The sequence below is a fragment of the Aulostomus chinensis genome, chromosome 20, assembly GCF_037954235.1.
Source record: "Aulostomus chinensis isolate RoL2024-O1b breed Wild chromosome 20, RoL_Achi_v1.0, whole genome shotgun sequence".
NCBI classification, from domain to species: domain Eukaryota; kingdom Metazoa; phylum Chordata; class Actinopteri; order Syngnathiformes; family Aulostomidae; genus Aulostomus; species Aulostomus chinensis.
Genome location: NC_141339.1, coordinates 2,571,690 through 2,593,359, shown reverse-complemented (window position 1 = coordinate 2,593,359; position 21,670 = coordinate 2,571,690). Strand labels below are relative to the sequence as shown.

The 21,670-nt window shown below is 47.1% G+C and overlaps 1 protein-coding gene across 1 annotated transcript in view; it reads left to right on the top strand.

Moving 5' to 3' along the window:
- Positions 1-21,670, top strand: part of vsnl1a (visinin-like 1a) — a 36,570-nt gene that overhangs the window by 4,926 nt on the left and 9,974 nt on the right. Inside the window, exon 2 of the mRNA XM_086190366.1 lies at positions 2,494-2,660. Within this exon, the coding sequence (XP_086046492.1) occupies positions 2,499-2,660 (162 nt within the window). The 5' untranslated portion in view covers positions 2,494-2,498. The remainder of the gene's footprint in view (positions 1-2,493; positions 2,661-21,670) is intronic.

The following is a 21,670-nucleotide window of genomic DNA, read 5'->3' as shown; positions in this document are numbered from 1 at the left end:
CACACACACACACACACGCACGCTTGACAACATTTAGAATAATCCTGTGGATTAGGTCCTATATGAAGAAGGGAGCTCTCTGTAGTAACTCCAGCTCAGTCGCTGCCAGATAGAGGCTGAAAATAACACTTTGAGCTTCTTGGTCAAAGTTAAGCTGGAAGATCGGTTCTGTTGAGCCAATATGATGCTAAAGCCGCTTGATTTTAGCAGAAAAGGTTGAGATCGGGGAGCAGCTGGCCCGGCTCCGTCTTCTCATTCTGGGGTTGCCGCATAAATCGCATAGAAGTCAAGAAATCTCAGTACCGGTCAAGAAGCATGGCAGCACACTGAGCAACCAAAAACTCATCGCTTCTTTGCTGGTTTGCGCATGTAGACGATGTGTTAATTGCTCAGCTTTTAAGGCTCTCGTAATACAACAAAGCAAAGAAGCATTTATCCTGTCTTGTTTTTTTGGGTTTTTTTTTTTTGCTGTTTGTTTTAAACCTTATTTTCATTTCCTACTTTACATTTAGCAGCTGGTTTGCATTCACCTCACTGCATTAATGAGGATCCTCCTCGTTTATCCTGCAGTTATTTTTATCAACCTGTACTGCTGTAGTCTCAGCAGGCACCATTTTGGAAACAGGCTTTGCAGCCCCTCCAGGGTGTGACGGCTGAAGTGCATTACAGTTCTGCTGACTTGTGATACAATCGAAGCATGAAAATACTACAAACAGTGCTGGACTCAGACCTGAGGGAACCAGAGGGCCAGTTTGGTCTTTTCTGGGGGCCAAATTTTTTGATGACCAACTCTGAAAGCACCACAAGCTATGAAAGCTTGTAACGTCATTACCTCACAACAACTGATGCATGACCCGTCTACCTGTCGTTAATGAGTTTCTCTGCGCTGCTTTCACATAATTCTGAAATAAATGGGAACCAAGACACGCGATCGATCACCAAGCACATGACCTGTTTGTGGAAAATGAGCACTTGAGAGGAAAACTCTCAAACTGAGGGAGAACCAAAGTTGCCTGGTAGGCTTCACTGGAGGTGCATGTGGAGAAAGACTTGTACAACATGTACGAATACCTTGTGTTACTCTTGTTTTAAAGCTTAAACACTCCTCAAAGTGGATGTCAGAGTGCTGTTCGTTTGCACACGTTCATGTGTAAGCGAGGGACTTCATGGAGATCGATTGGCGTACACATTAGCCAGCGGTGCTGAATGTGCATAAAGCTGCATATTGGTGCATGGGGCGCGGTAGAGCATGTGTACCCGCGTTTGAGCCTGCAGAACCTGCTACTTCTGAGTAGCTCTCTGCTTACAAATGTGGATACATTATTTCATCATGTGCCCTTTCAGATTTTCTCAGTGTTGTCAGACCCATCGCTGGGTTTTTCTGACGCTCAGAACAATGTTTTACAGACGTTTTTTTGTACAATTTAAGTTTATAGAGAGGAAACATCTTGGAGCCACAGTGCACCACATGTTAGATCAGGGGAGGGGCATAAAAATCAGAGAAGCACACGTCATCAGACACAAAATTAGTACAGACTCCTGAGCGCATGAGTCTCCAAACCTTTGAATTGTTTTTATAAGAAGAGAAAGTAGAAGGATTTTGCGGTAGAAAATACTGTGAGAGATGTTCAGCCGTAGGTTTGCATCTATCAAGAGATAAAGTAGTAACACTGGGCCTCAGGACTGAAAGAGGGGAAATTTATTTTGTATTTCATGAGACCTTTTAGAGGCCTCATAAAACATGACAGTCGTAAGTCCTAGTAGGAGCGAGTGTTCCGAAAGTCTAACCACGTAATCACGGGCTGCTTAACAAACAGTCGGGGCAGTGGCAACATCAGCCTTGTTTGGGTTGATCAGCTTCACCCAGACGCAGCTGCCCAGCAGAAAGTAGAACACTTGAGTTTCTCTAAAAGGTCACAGCCGACTGCTGCTAAATCTTCATTTACTGACTCCTCACCACGGTGGAAGCAGAAGAGCAAAGCTTCACGTGAGAACTAGCTGAGGGCTGGTCGGGCCAAGTGTTTGGAGTGTGTTAAAAACAGAGTGAAAACTAGATGCAGTCATTGAGATGAATACGTACGTCGGGTACATCACACGGCTCTCGGTCCATTTTCTTCTTAAGTATGAAATAGATACAAATAAGTGCTTCTATATTTGAAGCAAGCACATGAAACTAATGCAAGCCTCTCGAAGGTAGACTGGAGCGGACAGGTTCAGATTACATCAACTGGGCATATTGGTAAATGGGGGGGGGGGGGTAATAACTATTACTAATTTCCAACATGTGACACCTGTCCTGATCCTGGATATAGCACCCATTAGTCTGTTACTTCAGCAGTTCTCCAGAAATGTCTATTCTCAGCTTTGATGAATCACTCTTTCAAATGCCCTCATAACATAATGGATATTGTGTGTGTGTGTGTGTGTGTGTGTGTGTGTGTGTGTGTGTGTGTGCGTGTGTGTATGCACACCCTGTACCTTCTCTTTTGACAGGCAAAATGGGGAAACAGAACAGCAAGCTGACCCCTGAGGTGATGGAAGATCTGGTGAAGAACACAGAATTTAACGAACACGAGCTGAAGCAGTGGTACAAGGGTTTCCTGAAGGACTGTCCGACCGGCCGGCTCAACCTGGAGGAGTTCCAGCAGCTCTACGTCAAGGTGAGGCTCCACTGGCTCCCTTCCAGTTGATGGGTTACACACGTATTCTTCCAGGAGTGTGTGCTGGCTGCACACAAACACAGCACACGAGAGGGTTCAGGACTGGAGAGTTAGACTTGACTAGAAATGAGAAACAGAAGATGTGACATGAATCATAGTGTAGCCAGATTGTCTAAAGCCAAGTGAAATTTCCTATGAATGGAAAAGAAGAATATTTTTACCCAGACAGTTTATTGGAGTTCAGTAAAGGAGAGCGGTGTCGAAGCCATGTACTGCTGGCACAAGCCTGCCATTGCTCGATGATAGTTTTAGTTTGCTCTCCACGCCTTCAACTTCCTGTGCGCTGCCATTTTCAAGGTCCCTCTCACTTTGTGACACAAGAAGAACCCCTGAGCTTGAACCAGAGTGAAAACTGACTCAGTTGAAAAGAAGAACCTCAGCTGGTCAACCTGGCGAACCTCCACTGAGCTTTGTTTTGGTCTCCGTCAACTCCAGAGGGAGACGTCTGGTTCAGCAGTAATGGTGCTGGGCGGTTATGAGGGACTGAGAGAAGGACAGGTTGAGCAACAGCGTTAAAGCGATAGAGTGGATCGGCACGTCACAGCCAGGCTAGAACATCGTTACTGTTTAGAAATAACAGATAAACTGTGTTGATGAAGTGTCACTGTCATACTTCCTTCCATTTGGTCTGATGACATTTGGAAAGTTCTGAGAGCTACATTATAAAATATTTATCTAGGTTCCAGTCAGCAGAGGGCTAAACTGAAGTAGTCGTGGCCAACTCCGCTGCTATGATTTTGCAGTAAAACGCTCTACAACTGTGGATAAATGCTCTGAGCACCAGGCATCCTCTCACATAATGACTCACTTCACATCGGCAGCTTGATTAAATGATTTGCCCACATTCAAGTTGGCAGATTTAGCGCCGTAGCTTTAAAGTAGCAGGCTGTAAAACGAGCAAGGATCTGAAGTAAGCTAACACAGGGCGTTCCTGTTGATGGCAGGCTGCCCCGTCTTTCATCACGTGGGGCAACTGACTGTGAAAGCTCGTCAGGGTGCGTCCGAACCGTCTACGTTAGCATAGCAGATGACTTGGTGGTGAGTTAGATATGACGTTTACAGAGGAACGTTCTACTTCTTCTGGTACACAGATGAGATATGTTGGCGTTTACCTTGACACGTTCTGCCTGTCGCAGCAATGTTAGACTGTTTTTCCTTGGAGTGTTTTCCAAGCAAACGTAACCAGACCGCGGGGAGCTACGCAACAACAGCTGATGAGACACGTCACAGCAAGACCAGTGACATTCCCGGGGAAGTCTGCAGGACGGCTGTCGAAACATGTGGAGGTAAATGCCAACATATCTGAGAACCAGAAACAGAAGAACTTGGAGGAAGACTTGAGACTCGATGAACCGGCTGGACCGTTGATTTCTGTGGGTTTCCCTCCGCTGGTATTTTCAGACTTGGTTGGGGAATCGCTGCTCTGAATCAGCACAATAAGCACTCAGGACTTACATTCACATAATAAACTGTCAGGCTGGAGCAGACATCCTGCTCTGATCCCATTCGCCCCTCTTGTATCTGGGCAGAAAACCAACAGAGAGGCAGATATCAGAGACGCTCAGATGAGTAATATTCTCATGCTAATATGTAGCCCACCGTATCTCATTACCTCTGACGGAGCAGTGGGAATTTATTCAGGGATTGAATCATTTTGTCTGGTAAACAGGTGGATTCAAAATTACTGAAGTATTTTCATAAAATCGCAGCTTCAAATATAGACTTGTACAAATATAGTCTAAGAGGAGTACTTCATCTTCTGGTTGTAGTACTACTCTTTCCTGTCACGGCCAACGGTAGATACAGAAATAAGGGCTTTCCTAAGTGGACCTTTTTTATTTGTACTTGTCTTGTAAGCATGCATGAATGTATACATGTATGATGTATGTACATATGCACATGCGTAGGGTCTTTATGTGTATGGCATGTCTGTACACATGAATCCTTATTTATGAGTACACGTGTGTACACAGCAATTGATTGAAATTTAATTGAACTGTGATTATGACACAGTTTTGAGTCAAAATCCTGTTTTAAATGGAAGGCGGCGCTGCAGGGACGTCCTAGCCTGGTGAAGCTGTGTTGGGCAGTGACGGTGGATTCTGGATGTGGTACTGGGTTACCCGTAAAACCACCTGCTTACCAGTCAGCACCCACCTGCCTCACACCGCCGCATCAACTTCTACAGATTTCCTATGAAAATGAGAGTAATGATGTAGAGATGAACGTGATTGTCCGCAGTCACCTCTGACTGTGGCTCCTAGAAAGTAAACACATTATGAAGAAAAAAGCATTAATTGTGTTATTGAAGTACAATTGGGAATTGCTGACCTGGAAATTTATTGAAAAAAAAGAACAAAACAGTACATTCGGTGGCGATCGGGGGGGGGGGGGTTGTTACATCAGACTCATCTCAGCATCCTGCTTGTACTGTATACACTTTAACTTCTTAAGAGTTCACAGCCCAGCAAACACTCCGAGCTGTGTAGGAAACAGGCATTCATCTCCTATCACTGATGCCAGGAAATGCCAGAGGGTGCTGGCGTTATATAAGCCACTCCTGGGCACCGGGGTCAGGAGTGCTCTTCCTCTAAATGCCAGTGGAGCTCATGCATCAGCTGACGCCAGGAGAGAGAGAGAACAATCTTTTGAACACGTGAAGGTTCGGCTGCCAGGATACCAACGAGCTAATATCAGAACTAACGGCAACACTGGACACACTTGTTTTCCATTCAGATGAGTTTGTGCCATTTCAACCTACTGAAAGCATGAAATCTCTTTTTTGTATTATTATTAAACATGAACCTGGTCAGCAGGGAATTTGCAATAAGAAAGAAATGAGAGTATTCCTTTAAATCTCTTTACAGCAGATATAGGAGGGTGCGCAAGCGACAGTGGCAGGAGGATGTACAGCCACACAAGTGGCCCAGCTCCAAGGGGGTCTTGTAGGATTCAGGGTGAATGCTGGTATCGACGCATCCTATTGTGTTTCTAGGCAACAGTGTATCAGTGATGGGGCTTTATTTAAATCCAGAGGGCTGATAAGTGGAAAAGCGGTCTGCTACGACCTCACATTAACAGGACAGATTGTTCCTGTGAAGAGTGACTCTGTGTGGGTGTGGGTGGGTGTGGGTGTGGGGGGGCTTCATACTGTATGTTTGGTGGGAGGGAGATAGAACAGCGTGTTGGTGTCATTTGAAAGCAAGAAACAAAGAGGGGCAGAGATGGAAAAGTGTGAGCACGAAGGCGCGTGTCCACTGCGTTGCCGCCGTCAGCGCCATGATGAGCTGAACCTGCGTCTTCACTGTGCATGCATGCATGAGATTGGCAGGCTTGGACTTACACCTGTGCACTGAGAGCTTTGCTTTGTGACAGCTGTCCAGAAGCCCCCTGCCAGGGTGCTAAATGCTCCTCCGCTCGGCGGCCTGCCTGGAGTTAATGCGCTGTTTTGGTTGGACATTCGCATGCTGCTCTCTCACCTTTTTTTTATGTTGCTCTCTCTGTGCTCGGTCTTTCACTCCTTTCATTCCCACTGCCTTTGTGAAGGAAATAATCTCTTAGGCTATGAAAAGGGAGCGAGAGGAAGAGAGCGCGATAAAGAGGGAGAGACATCAAAGATCAGCAGAAAAAGGAAGGAGAGGCAGCAAGTTATCGGCTGCAAATAAAAGGTGTGCGTATCTGAGGGCAATCCTGCAATATCCATATTTGATGTTGTTGTGTAGCAACATATAATCAGCGGGGTTTCTTTGTATACTTGATGCTTGTTCCAGTCTCCTTTGATCAGAGGTGCTGTGGTGAATTACTCAGCACATCATTACTGAGCTGGATTCAGAAGTACGGCCAAATGGATGGAGGCATTTAAGTCAGAGGCCATGGAGTCCAGTTGGTGAGACCATTTAAATGTCCATGAGTGAGATGGACAGAAGGGAGCAGCGGTGTGAATTTACTTTGTGCGTCACAGAATTGATTCTGATTCTGGAAGAAGAGATGAGCAGACAGATGAAGGAAAAACCTCCTCCGCCAAAGCCTCTCCGTTGAGTCGTTAATTAGGAGGGGAAAGTGTCAAAGCCCCCACCACCTAAATGAGTATCAGGTGGACGACAGCGTCCTCCCAAGACTCTTTCAGGTTTTAAGGACTTAAATCTGAGAAAGGCAGCAAATCTTAATATTCTAGGAAGTCGGTTTTGTTCACTGTGTCATCAAATCCTGAGCTTAGCGTTGATCAGTGATGAAATACTAAATACATGAAAAGGGTCACTGACAGATTGGATTGACAGTTGTGATTTTTAGTTTTCCATACAATCCATCATTTCTCTATAGAAGAGTGAAGGAAATGTTCCCCTGTGCAACTCCATCCATCATCCATCCATCCATCCGTCATCCATCCATTTTCTATACCGCTTATCCGTTAAGGGCTGGGGGGTGGAGCCTATCCCAGCTGACATTGGGTGAGCGGCGTGGTTCCCCCTGGACGGGTCACCAGTCCATCACAGGGCCATCAGGAGCAGGGGTTCAGTGTCTTGCTCAAGGACACTTGGACATGGTCACTGGGGGAAGTGAGGATCGAACCAGCGACTCCTCGGTTGCTAGACGGCCTCTCTACCTCTGAGCCGCGCCGCCCCCCTCCTGTGTAACTCTGACTGTCATATTCTCAGTCATGGCCGTCTCTCGTCCTCTGGGAGAGATGCGTCTGTACTCGTGAATCCTGACCAATCGTTCCGCCATCATGGAACTGGCCTGCCTCAGGTTTTTGTTCCTCAGTGGATTATCGCTTTTAGTGGCGTTGCCAATCCCAGACTGTGATGTAAAAATAGAAGAGAGGTTTCTGCACCAATTCGCACTGAAACGCTTGTATGGCACAGCGTGTGAAATCTCTCATCTCTGACACGCCAGCCGCCCTGGGAGCCATTTGTAACAAGATAACGACACTCCCTGAAACATTAGGGTGATAGATTTTGTCGCTCGATTTTTTTCTTGGGTTTGATGAATGCAGAGACAGCAGGCGCACTCTCATAGCCATGAACACAAGCACATACATACACGCACACCCAAACACACACACACACACATTACATAGAGTAAATGATGCACCCTTAAGGACCCCTCTAGCCAGTGCTTTACAGGGGCCATATTATCTTTTATTTCATAATTTATTACCAGTCTGTGGAGTCTCCAGAACGCTGCTAACGTTTTGCCAAAAACCATGAACCTGCAGTCTAGCGTCTTTAGAACCTTCGTTTAGCGTGAAACGTGCGGCTTCCATGTCTGTTGCTTTAAATGTAAATATGGCCACGTTGCATAAGGATGCCTTAACCACGCCCACCAGAGGGGAACCCAGCGCCGCGCTGCAGTATGCTACCAAGTAGCTGCAGGATAGAAATGAAAATATTTTATGGAAATCAGCTGTCAGAAAGCTGGATGGAACATATTGATATCACTGTTTTCACTTTAAAATGTTGCTGCTGATTCACACCATTCATTCGCTGATGGCAGCAGACCTGCCGTCAGAAATGCTGGCCTGTTAGCACTCGCAGTACATCAAGTTGTATGCTGGAAAGCTAGCGAAGGCGCTTGCAAAAATAATGGTGTCACTACAGCCACATTCAAGTCTTCATCAACCAGTTTTCTCTCCTTAAAGGTTCAGGTTTTTCAGTTCGGAAGCTGATGAAAAGTTAGTCCTGGGATGTTGTTTTTTAACCTGTTTGTAGTTCTTAGCTAGCAGATGGACTGGGCCGCGAGAGACCTGAACACGACACAAGGTCAGCGGAGAGTGCCGAGCCGGCCTCCCCTCTGGTGTGAGCGTCCGGCCTCTTTTACTCTGTGATTGGGCCCACAATGGTTGTGACATCACAAATCATGCTCAGAGGTTCACCCGCTAAAGTGAAAAGAGTTGCACAGAGAAACTTTCAGACGGTGGAAACCGATAACCTGCGTGTGTGATGTTGTGTTTACATCCATGAAGATCAGATTTCCAGACAGAATAACAAGGGGACGTTAACGATAGTCTTGTTCATGCTGAAGTGTGTGTGTGTGTGTGTGTGTGTGTGTGTGAGTGTGTGTGTGTGTGTGTGTGTGTGTGTGTGTGTGTGTGTGTGTGTGTGTGTGTGTTGGTCGACAGTGACACGAATGAGCATCAATACCATTGGTCCTCTGCCAGTTGGTGCTTTGTTGTGCTCATGACCAACAGTTTCTGCTGCACACAGCAACTCCGTCTGTTTCTCCTGAACTCTCACACTCTTCTGTTTCGTCGGGTGGAGGACGCACTCATGAATACACAGAAAAACACTTTTATGTATGAACGCTGCATCTAAGATCTGTAACGGCTGTCTGATCCTCCAAGCAGGCCGAAAGGTTTAGAAATACGTGTCATGGTTGTCGTATTGGTGTCATCATGCATGAGGTGAGAAAAATGACAACATTTGAAATGATCCAGTCTGAATGTTGGATGTCTACTTTGTTGTTGTAGATGAGAGAGATGAGGGGGAGAGGAAACGGCTCTGCTGTAGATTGGATCCATTGTTGTGACACCAGCCCACGCACAAACACACACACAAGCACACAGAAGCTGACCTGAATATGGATGTATGGATGGATTCCGCTCTGTTGCGCCTCGCTTGCGTAGCCACGAGGCTTTTGCTGTTGACCAGTGTGGAATGTGTGCATTACTGTGGAGTGGGTGTGTGGGTGTGTGTGTGCGTGTGTGTGTGTGTGTGTGTGTGTGTACACCTCTGAGACTCCATGTCGCCTCCCTACACATACGGAGGCTGGATGATAGGAAGGTAGATGGAGCGTCAGACGGACTCATCTGGCCAGCAGCCTGTTTGTGTGAGGAAACATATGTCACCTGATCACTGGAGACAGAGGACAGACAGCAACGAAACAGATGGATCAGTAGATTGACACAGAAAATGAGCCACGGAAGCTCATCTTTTTTCCAGGAGGCGCCATTTGAAAATACCTACCTAATAATTCACCTGGACACACGGAGGAACTGCTCGTCCGCTGAGGAAGGAGCAGAGAGACAGGTGAAGTGAGGAGGCCCAGTGCTGGAGCTGCCACCAGCTCATGGGGGAATGCTTGGACGTGTACAAAATCCAAGTTCACATTAAAACATTACATTAAAATAAAAATGCTGTTATTTTCCTTGATGTTACGAGCGCAGTCCATCATCAGCCACTTCTGTGTTGATTGGCATGAACTTAAATCCCCTTTGGTCAGCCTCGGCCTCGACCACGTGCCTCTGGTCCCCTCTAGTGGCTCGGAGGCACATAACATCCCAAAACAAACGAAGAGTGGCTCAGACGAGGTTTTAGCTTACACAGAGACAGTTTGGGGAGCATGAAATAGGATGACACTTAAAGCCTTGGTAATTCAGTTCAAATGGATCTCACAATATTAATTGCGTCATTCAGAAATGAGTTGCATCAGGCAAAAACAAACACAGTTGTGTTTAAAATGTTTTGTTGGGACTTTTTTAGTGAAGAGGACATTTCACAGTCAAATAGATTGACTGTTATCAGTATGTTATTGTAGATGTATATCAATAAGACAATATGGTGGCGAGGACCTTCCCAAGTCATCAAGACAATATGATGTTCTTGTAAAGCTGCTTGATAAAGTTGATGGGTCTCTACACAGTCGATGTCCTTGGTGCTGCTAGGAAAACAGGTCCCATATTGATATACTGGCTGATACTCTTGATTTTACAGCCGGGCCGAGTGCAGATGGCCGACGGGCGTCTCTGTTCTTCCTCTGCTAGTTTATTTACCGCTAGTTTTGAACCTGCACACCGGTGTATTACTGCCATCTAGTGGACTATATTCCCTCTCATTCCGCTCCTGCTGACTGAAATCAGGATGGCATCGAGCAGTGAAACCTGATGTCTTTGTTGGTTCTGGTTCTTTGTTTCCTATCTAACTGGTTTGAACGCCATCTCTGAGTGAGACCAAGGATGTCTTACTGCACCGCGGTTTCCATATCAGAAAATATCAGATAAATCAACTTATCCATCAAAACCAGCTGATCAGTATTTGACTTGGGCTCTATAAAAGTCATTTTTCACCAAACTATTTTGTTACCGACCATTGTGTCAAATTTCAAGGTCCCTTGCTCTGTTCAGCTTGTCTCCGTTTGGACTGCTAGAACCAGTTTGAACCAGTTTGCACCAGTGCGTCCCAGCCCCTAATACCTTTGCAGTGGTAGCAGGTAAGACGCTCGTGTCTGCCACGCTTTATGATCGCTCGTTTCTTGCCAGAGCGGTGTATGGTTAGCGGTTTTCGAAGTGGAGGAGGAACGTGAAACAGAAGCACGCCCCCAAGTCACCTCCGAGTGTCTTTGTTGTGTGAGCGTTAGCAGGGGGTCACTGATACAGAGACAGGAAGTGAAGCCTCACAACTCCTGACAGCTGTGGTCTTGAGTGTCAAACAACATCCCTGCAATCAGTCTCCCTCAGGTTCTCGCTGAAGCTGTTTGAGGGAGCACTTGATGTACTTCAACGGTCATTCTGAAGGCTGTAGTTTGCGGTGCTGTTGAACTACACTGGGTTTGACTAACATAGAATATCTCATCCGTCCCATTGGTATGAACGAAGGTGACAAATTACTTGGAACGGCTCTCAGAATAATCCAGCGCAGTGGACAACTTAAGCTGCTTCAATGAGGTCAAATGTTTGTGTGACTCGTGACGTAAAAGAAGATCACCTGTGTTTCATGTCAAGTGTTAACGTCTAATTTGCTGTGTTGCAGTTTTTAGATCAGGATTGTCTCTGGCGGGTTGTCCTGGGCGCGCCTGCAGCCTCCTTTTGAACAACAGCGTAGCATTTTTGAAGATGACCTCCACGTGACTGTTATTGGTGATAGCTAACATGAAGCTTTTCGGACTGACGTGGCGTCGCGTTAATATGACGTTGCACAGCACATGAAGTGTGACAGAATGAGCCTGTGACTGTGTGGCGTCTCCTCACATCACGTACGCTGCCGTGATCTTTTTCAGCCTTCAGTGTCGCGCAGCAAAAGCAGGTTGTCGCTCCTCCTCGGAGGTCTCACAGGGAGCTTCTCTTTGTTTGGTGACTGCACCCTTTGGTCCTGCACCTGACGTGTCTTCACGGATGTGCGCGCCCACTCGTGTCTGGATCAACCAGCAGCGTTCTCTGTTTTGTCACACATTCATAGCAGCTGATGGTGTAGGTGTGTGTACACACTCCTGAATACATAATATCAGTTGTTCCTCCCACTCCTCTATCTCATTACATGTCTCTCCTCTTCCTCTTTCCTTTCCGTCATCTCTCACTCCTTTTCTCCACTTCTCTCTTTTCCCACCTCCTCTCTCGCCTCCTTTCCTCTTGGTCCAAGCGGGCTTGTGGCTGTCACGCACCAAAAATAGCTTTTGTCATCTCAGAAGCTCTTATGCCATTCTCCATCATTGTCTCAACACAGGCAGACACACACACACACACACACACACCTCCTTAAAAGCAAGACGTCTTTTTGTTGTTTGTGTTGTTTGCTCAAATATAGAAAGATGCTGAGCTCAGAGAGGTTGAGTAAACCAAGGATCAGCCACTCATCCCAGTGTGTAGTTGAGACGCGGACTTACGTCATTTTCTCAAGCACAAAGTGTTTCTGCAAAGCCTGAAGTTTTCCTGTAAGATGGTCTGAGGTGAAGAACGTGATATGATAAACAGAGGATAGAGAGGGAGAGAGACAGGTTGCTCACATGGGCTGATTTATAATAATCGATGGTTTTTGACTTGTCAGGTGTTCCTGGTTTCACTGTAGACCCTGCAGCTCCAAATGAATTATTCAGCAACAGCTGCTGCTGCAGTCCTAAAGGAGGGAATAAGGAGAAGTGGGATGGTAAGGCATTTCTTAGGGAGGGCCGATTGATCCTTGAAGGCCTCCATGAGAAGTTGTTATCATGGAACACAACAAAGCTATCAGGCTCAAATCGCTTTATGTACTAACTGCACACAGTGGGGCGGTAGGGAGATGACGCTAAACTGGTTAGGAAGCCACTGGGCCAGCAAACATCCACCCATGAGAGGGATGCTGGATCCCCGTCGGCCTGACCTACAGGAGGGGAGAGAGACAGAGAATCACTCTTTGCTGTTATCTAGATTTCTATTCTCCTAAATACACAAAATGATGAAAAACAGGATCGTGTCTGTTTTGGAAAATACTGTGCTGCTGAGATATTGTTATTGTCTATTTCAATATGTGGTGGAGGTCAGGTCAGGTGAAGTCGGATGGGTCTTGTTGAGCAGTGGAGTGGCCATCCAGTCCCAGCCCGGGGTGCTTTGGAATAGGATATTATTAGGTTAGGAGCCTGGCGTTCCCTCCCTCTGCTCCTCTTATCCGCCGTCTCATCTTTGTTCTCTCGTGTGTCCTATTTTTAACTGCTTTTCCTCTGTAATATTCTGTCTGTAATCAAACATGTAGCTCGTCCTATTGACAAGAATATTTTGACAGTTTGGGATGTACAGTGATTGAGAGTTAGATGAGAAGACTGATACCGCAGCATCAAGAAGCAGCACCTTGCTCGCTCTAAAGCGGAGGAAACGTCCGCCCCCCAGCGGGTGCTGGAGCCCCCCAGCCAGGCTTCCTGAAGCAGCTCCTGCTGGATATGCTGCATCCTTTTTTTTCCACTCTTCCAAAACAAATGCGCTTCCTCCACGCAAGCTGAGAAAGTCAAGATCATAACAGCATGAGGCGAAGGTGTTCATGGGAAATGCAGTCTTTCTTCTGGCCGTAGCACCTGTTTCAAGGTTCGATAAAGCAGATGGAAGGATTTGTTAAATATCGACATGTTGCGTTAGCGGTGAAATTTTAGAATTCCACCGTGGAGACATAACTGCTTCCACCCTTTGCAGTCTCTGTCTTAGGCTAAACTAGTCTCCTGTCCTTCATCCTCAGCATACACACAAGCCTGGTATCCATGTTGTTGCACAACTGGCAACTGAAAAAATAGATGAAGAAAATACAGTGATGGTTTACTTCTGGAATCTAGCATGGGGAAGATGTTATATTTAGACACTTCCACCTCTGTCTCCACTACTTTGCTCTCAGATTCTCATGATCAGATAAAAGTTTTAGAAGCTCAGCATAATCTGCCTGTCCTGCTCCGCCTCCATCGTTTCATCTTCATGACCCTCCCACAAGCCTCCCACTGCTGGAAATACGGATGCAAGGACGACCAATATTGCCAACGTGTTTTGGCTGAGATGGGATAGTGGGTGCATCTTTCAAAATGTAAAGTGACAAACTGAGGTGAACTGAATGAATAAACGATGAAATACATGAAGGATGTAACCTCATTCAAGCCTCCAGGAGACAAAAGATGCCAGCGTTTGGGACTTCAGATATGTTTGTGGACAAGGTGGTACCTTCCATCGGATCAATCCATCAAAGAAACGGGGTTAACACAAAGGTTGTCACGTGGGACTGCTTCAGCACAAGTGAATACCGCTACTCACGCAGAGCTTTGTAAAGACCTGGCAAAAAAAGCGACGCATAAAATACACACCGTCACGTTGGGGAGGGATGATCACCAGTAGGTGCTGTCCTCCAGAGTCGGTGGTAAAACAACCGTTCCCCCAAAGTCATAGTAATGAAGGAACTTGTCATCACTGGTAACAACAGGGCAACAAGGAGGCCTAAGCAGTAGGATCCAGCAGACTTGGACGAGAGCAACAGGAACATGTGGGGATTAATGGAAATGAACAGGAACAAGCTGGATATTTTGGATTCATTTTTACCAGCTGTACTTAGAGTAATACTTCACCCAAGAAGTGTATTTTGCCATTCAAATACTCACTGATAAGTGCCTTGAGCGCCAGAGATGTTTTTCCCTCCATTCATGACCTCTTTGTGACTCCAGAATGCCGAAAGTGCCAGCCACATTTATTTAGCTTGAAGCTAATAGAGACTTGCAGCGAGTAAGACAGTTGCTGCGTGAGCAGTTTGTCTGTTTTAGTTCTCAGCAAAGCACTAGTGGATTACTGAGTACTGCCTGGGAAACAGCTGTATTATTCCAGACGATTCCCAGGTGAGAGTTTGTAATCAACATTTCTGGACAGGCTTGCTCTCGTTAGCTATCAGATGCTATTAGCCTCAAGCTAATTATATGTGGCTGGCTCCTTCTGCATTGTTGATTTGCAAAGAAGTGATGCAGGAGCGGGAAAATGGCTTTGTGGGCTCGAGATGCTTGTCTTTGAGACGTGAAAGGCGACCGTGTTAAAGCAGGACTTCCAGAACAACAGCTGTGTTGCTTCTGTTCTCGCCTCAGCAGACGAGCGCGTGCAGACGCTGCAGTCTCAGGAGGGCGCCTGCCCCCCACAGCATGTTGACCTGACTGCGTTATTAGAGGGAAATGATGCCGATGAAGAGCTGACAGTTCCATGTTTGTTCACTTCAGATTCAGATCAGGTTCACTTTACTGTCATCGTAACGAGTACAACGAAAGGTAAGGTGCAGGCTTTGCAGTGCAGAGAAAAAATGTATATAAAAAAAACAACACAAAAACAATGTAACAAACAATGCACAATATACAGACTTACAAAGTCTAGGGAAGGCATATACATAAACATGGTTTTCATGGTTTACTGAATATATGAATAGAGAGGTGGGTGCAGAAGCCGTGGGAACTGCATTGACGGTGGATGTTTTACAGAGGCAGTGACGGTTGCAGGACATGGACCTCCTGCACTCATGTCGTTGAGGAAGCATTGATGGCTCTGACAGCAGTTGGGAAGGCTCTGTTTCTCAGTCTGTTTGTCCTGGTTTGAATGGCCCAGGAGCGTCTGGATGGTGTTGGCTCTCCTGAGGCAGTAGGAGCCCTGAAGGTCCTCCAGTCTGGGTAGAGGGCACCCAATGACCTTCTCAGCCATTTTGGTGACCCTCTGGAGCTCTTTCCTGTTTGCCCCTGTGCAACTAGCAAACCACGTACAGAGGCAGAATGTGAGGACTTGTGTCTGTCACGCCATCTCTTTTGCTAGCTGCAGATGAGCAGTGTCCAACTTATTCATTTAGCACTAATGTGAGTTGATCCTCAGTCTGATCCTGGATCAGTGAGCGAGACTAGACTTCCTTCCTGTTCACTTCCTGACCTCCTGGCAAAGCTCACCGTCCTATGACTCTCCAGTTTCAGTTTTCTTCCCTTTTTATGTTGTTTTGTGGTGTAACAACTTGTTGTCAATGCTGGAATAGAGATCTCTCTCTGCCAGATTCCCACCATTGATTCAAGCTCTCCACTGAAGTGTCGTGCTGGCAGCGCTGCCTGGAGGAACAGCCAATAGGAGCGCGCCCTCTCTGTGAGCTGACCTGTGATTGGTCAAAGCCTCCCTGTTGAAGCGAGAGCTCGCTAAGCAGGAAAGACCAGAGTCTAAAGGAGGTGCGGTTGTCCCGTTTTCTCTCAGGTCACTTGAATTCCATCAATCAACCTCTTTGCCACCCTAATCAGAGTTCTTCCTCGAAAATTGTTTTACTTTTTGTGCGAAAAAACTGGACCCCCAAAATGGAAGAACATCAGAAACCCGTTGAGTGTTTGTGGTGCAGGTGGTTTGAAAGTGGGCCACAGACCTGTTTGTTCCAGGGCCCCTCTGTCGTCAGGAAGTGCTCCTCTGTATTGGTACTCACCTCCAGGTTAGAACACATTTGGATCTCTGAGTGAGATAAATGGACTCATGGATGGAGGCAGCAGGGACTCCAAGCACAGGAACGTCTGGCCTCCACATTCAGAGGGAGGAGGCTTTCCATGCGTGCGCACATGCAAAGATATGAGCAGCCATATATCCTGAGTTTAGGCCCAGAGCGGATTGATGAGTCACACACAAAGGAGATAAACAACGACGTGGAGAAAGCAGAAAAGAGGTTGCATATGTTTTGGGCCTCTTTTGTCTTCCTTTCCTCTGTTGGTTCGGCACTTAAAGACTACCCATCCTGGACAGGCCGCCAGCGTCCTTCCTCTCTGCTACCTTGCCTCGCTTGGAATTGCATCACAAGGAGAAGAGAGGAACCCTCAGGTCTACCTGCCAAACCTGGCAACCAGCAGTGAGTCACACGCTGCTTCCCGCCCTGCTTGGCTGCTTCTGCGTTTGATTCAGATCAGAGTCAGAACTGAAGAGGAACACGAATGAAAGCTGATAGGTTGACACATCTAAAGACAGAAGGGATTGTTGCATCTGGTTTATGGACACTAGCAGGTCTGTGCATTCATGGAGAATATCATGTATTTACCTCTCCTTTCTTTCCATACCTCCTCAGTACCAATGACGGGCCTCCTCGACTTCCTCTGATGCCTGAAATATGTTTCCTCGTGCAATAGTGCCATCTGCTGTCCTTGCTTCCCCCTTCATGCTGCGTTAGAGCTGCCAGATGGGGGTTTTGCAACTGCAGATAAACCGGGGTCAGGGACAGGTGAGCACCGAGTTTCTCTCACATCAGAGGCTGCTGTCTCCTTCACGCGTGCCAGTCAGGTGAGAGGAGGTCTACACGCTGAGTCACCAAACTGATGCCGTCACATGGAGGATTTCAGCATTTACCACTCTTCACTCATCTGGAGGAATCGACAGCCATTTTTACCGTATTGGCGTGGCGGTTGATTAACAGCTGAACAACATGCTAAGCAGCGACAACCAGACTGCGGCAGCTGGAGGTCAACTCAGGATTTGTGGGGGGGATGGTGGTGATAATTGCACCACAGTTGCAATGATTTAGGTGTTGCACTTGCTGCTCGGCCATGTTGTGCCATTATATTTTGATTTATATTTTGAGAAACTGGGAGTGCAGAATTAGTGTCTATTTAGCCAAAGCAGCTATAATCAATGGTTTATACTGAGAATGAAAGAAATGGCTAAAATGCCACAGGTGAGGTTGCTCCTCTCTGCCGCCCTCCTCGTCTATACGAGCTGTGTGATGAGGTCCAGCTGGACCGCACGCGGCCGAAGTGGTTGTTGACTCTCAGCGCTATCAGGTTGTCGTTTTTGGCCACAGCGGGCAGGCGTTGTCAGAGAGGAGCCGTACATGTAACACTTAGCCGGTGGCTGGTGATCGCAGTGGCGTGTTGGGTGCTGCCGTGCCATATTACTGATGATAACGTGACTTGAATGAATGATGATGATGATGCACCATGAAGGATGCGAGGAGCAATTGATGAACCTCAGAGGTGATGCCACGTGTGTGAAAGTGTTGCAGCAACAGCTCCACTTTTAAGAAAAATGACACAAACAGTAAATTAGCTAACTAACCAGCCGGCTAATGGCTTCTGCTAGCCTCTTTAGCCTCAGCGACAGTGATATCTCAGCAGAAACCCCTCTAATAGGAACAAGAGGATGATTTCAAATACATATTACACAGTAGATTGGACTGAGCGTCTGTGCGTCCGTGCATGTGTGCAGACCCCGGAGGCTTGGAGGCAGCAGCAGCTCCAGCAGTGCACGAGCTGAACTGCTCTATCTGCCTGGCATGTCGCTGAGGGTTTATGTAAGAGCTCACGCAGGCTCTGTCTCTCTCACGCAGACCCCCTCACACACCAACACGCCGTAAAGACCCCGCCGATGGATTATGCATGTGTTCCCTTTCTCTGTCCCTCCCAAGCTGTTAGATTCCTCGCTGTTAATCAGCATCTACATGACGCTCTGACAAAGCAAAGCAAACAACCGTGTGCAGCGATTGCCAGTGCTGTCAAGCCAGGGTCCTGCCAGTGGGTTTCTGCTCGCAGTCGATGCATGAAACGACGACTCTCCTCACCGGGGTCACAACACCAGTCCCCACACATCATCATCATCCGATAATGGCAGTTTTTTTATTACATGCTATCCTGTAATTGAATGACATTGGATAGATAGAGCTGATACAAGGCAGCAATGCACCTGAAACAGGTGGCCATTCACCATATGGATGGTAAAAGAAGAGGAAGGTCATAGGAAGCTCTCAGCAGCGATTCAGTTAAGCAGGAGGTCTGTGACGCTGACAGACATCATCCCTGTCGTGATGACGACGGCGGGAAAACTCAGCTTCAAACGTCACCCTGTCATTAAACCAAGATCATCAGCAAAATCAGATATGAACTCAATGTATTCATATGTGTTCTCACCTTTTATTCTTGTGTTCTAGACTTCTGCACAGTGGGAACAGTCCAGTGAGTCCCCTTGGTAACCACCTAGAGACGAGGCAACACTGCCAGCTCCAGGCTAACCTGAGCTACAGAGGCTCTGGCGTTCCCAAACTGAACGCGTCTCACACACATATAAAGACTGGTGTTAGATGTTGCCGCACCACTGCAAGTTTTCCACAGACAGATTTCACCACTTGAATTTCCCGTGCATTTTTAAGCTCGTAGCACCTTGACTTTGTCACCAGTGGCGAGGAACAGCTGAGATATACACTGCACTCAACTGACGGGACAGGGTCGAGGGCCACGTCTGGGGTGTTGAAGAGGTAAGGCTTTAGTTACCCGCTGGAATCGTCAGTCAGAGTTCCATTGGATGCTGAACTGGAATGCGTCACATGGAGCCGTAGGAAGATGGAATCCATTTTCTCTGGTGAATGATGAGATTTTTCCGTGAGGCAGAATTATGTGGAGCCATATTGTTAAGGCTGGCTGAGCTCTCAGACAGTCTGGGTTGTGTTCGCGTGTTACTGGGCAGCTGAAGCGCGTGGACGAGGATGGACTTGGGAGAGAGAGGGAGCTTCTGAGAGAAGAAGGGTTGCATTTGTCAGGTGTGATTTGTTACTGCAAGCATATGAGATGATGTTCACTCAAGATTTTAGTATAATAAGTAGTGAACTTGGGTCATGACTTCTTCTGGAACACAAAAAAAGTGTTCCTGGGTTTTCTGTCCCCACAACCGACGACACGACCACGACGGCCTCATGGGAACCGAGGCACAGGGCAGCAAAGTCTCCTGGAAAGATGATGAATGTTGATTTGAGTACTTTCAGTACTCTGTATGAACCTACTGAAAACTTTATCCTAAGTGAGCAACCTTACTCAGTTGTGCACGTGTCAACCAAGGCTGTCGCTCCTGGTGCCGAGCACATCGACATGCCACACACGCTGCCGCGGCTCCGTGACATAGATGTGGTGATGGTGGCAGCTGGAGCCGAAACAGTAAGGTTTTGAACCTGTCTGATAAAATGACCAGCAGGAAGGGTCTGAGGAGCCTGGGGGGGGGTCAGCTTGTGACTCTGTCTCAGGTTCTCACTGCGAAACGTTTGTCCCCCCATGCACGACTTCCACTGGAAACGGAGCAGGGCTGAAACTGTTGCCGGTTTGTTCTACTGCCTGTTTGTGGCAGCAAACAGCAAAGAACAGGAACATCGTACGCAGGGTTGGTGCTCAAGCTGGAACAAGTCCTTGACCAACAAGTGACAGTTTTTGCCTGAAATAATGTGATAAATGTCCTAAATTGAAGTGTTGAATCCAGTGGTAGGTGTGGTTCACAACCCTCCAGTGCGGGTGCCTTTACTGGCACCTTGACTTTGACACTGGTGCCTTGCCAATATTTTTTTCAATACCCATTCAGACATATTACAGTATATCAACGCAACAGATGTTAGGTTTTACTGTAGCTTCCAGCTTCTCTGCCCACCTCCACCCCTGCTCCTCCTTTATCGCTTATGAATGTGATAAAGATGATTTTTGACTGGAGCGGTCCTGACTGAACTTAATCCGTCTGTTTTCAACCTTCCACTGGGGGCACTTTTAGATTCGTAAAGACTGAGATCGCAGCCTGGAGATGTTTAGCACTGGATGAGTTCTGTTGGTGCCGTACAAGTACCCAAGGTCGGTGTTCAGCCTGGGTATGCCTGTGATGAATGTCCAAATAACTGACAAAGTCATCCATGGGTGAACCATAGTGGAGGAATGGTTAGTTCATGATCAGTAACCTTGATTTAACAGAGCTGTCTTTGTGATGAAGAGTCACATTTCGATGCGTCTTCTCGCGCCCGATCAGTGACACTCCCAAAGGTTTGCCATTTTATTCCATTTTGTCCATTTGGAGCTCTCGTAACAATAATCCAGTTACATGGAATCTGCAACAGAATGTTCATATAGTAAATAAATCATCATGGCACTGAAATCCTGACCCTGGCGAGCTCATCGCTGGAAGCTTTTAAGCTGCAAGATGTCTGTCCAGCTTAGCTGTTATCTGAAGAGCTGGCAAACCCAACTCCACTCTGGAAGCGTTGCCAAACGTTTGCGTTACCCAACTCCAGGCTTCTTTTCCAACCAAAGAGAAGTTCTGAACAAAGTCGTTTGCCGCTGACTAATGAGCTTTTGATTTGAATGGCTGTCGAATCGCTTCAGTAGCTGCAACATTCATCTGTTCTCTGATAGTGAGGCTCGTCACTGAAATGGCCTTCGTCTCCCTCACTCCTTCCTCTTCTCTCTCTTCCTCCTCGCCCCTCTCCCTCCGTCTGGATCAGCACCAGTGGCAGCTTGCAGGCCGATTATGAGGGCTTTAATGTTCTGCTCAACAACAGCATGGTTGGAGTTCTGTGTGTGTGAGCCTGGGTGTTGGAGTGGGTGCTGTTTTTACAGAATAGGCATCATGATCATTATCACACACACACACACAAATACAGTGACATTGGCCTTTATTGAGCCAGCTGTGCCTGTCCTCCTGGCTCCCTCCTGCGTGGACGGTCTGGCGTGCAGCTTCTCCTTTGATGGCCCACCGTATCAAACAGCCACAAGCGCTGACAGGAGCCAGATCAGGAGAGGAACAGGGCTTGATGGGAATGTTAGCAGGCTAATGTCCGTAGCTGTGAAGGTGAGGACTCTGGCACTTCAAGCCTTGACTGCTTGTTCCATGGCAGTTGTGTGCCATCTAGTGGACGGTTGCCGTGCACCTCTCTGACGTCGTTGCTGGTAACAGAGCCAAGAAGAAACTCCGAGGCAGGAATTTCACAGTCTTGTCACTCTGTCCCACTTTCCTCCTCGCTCCCCTC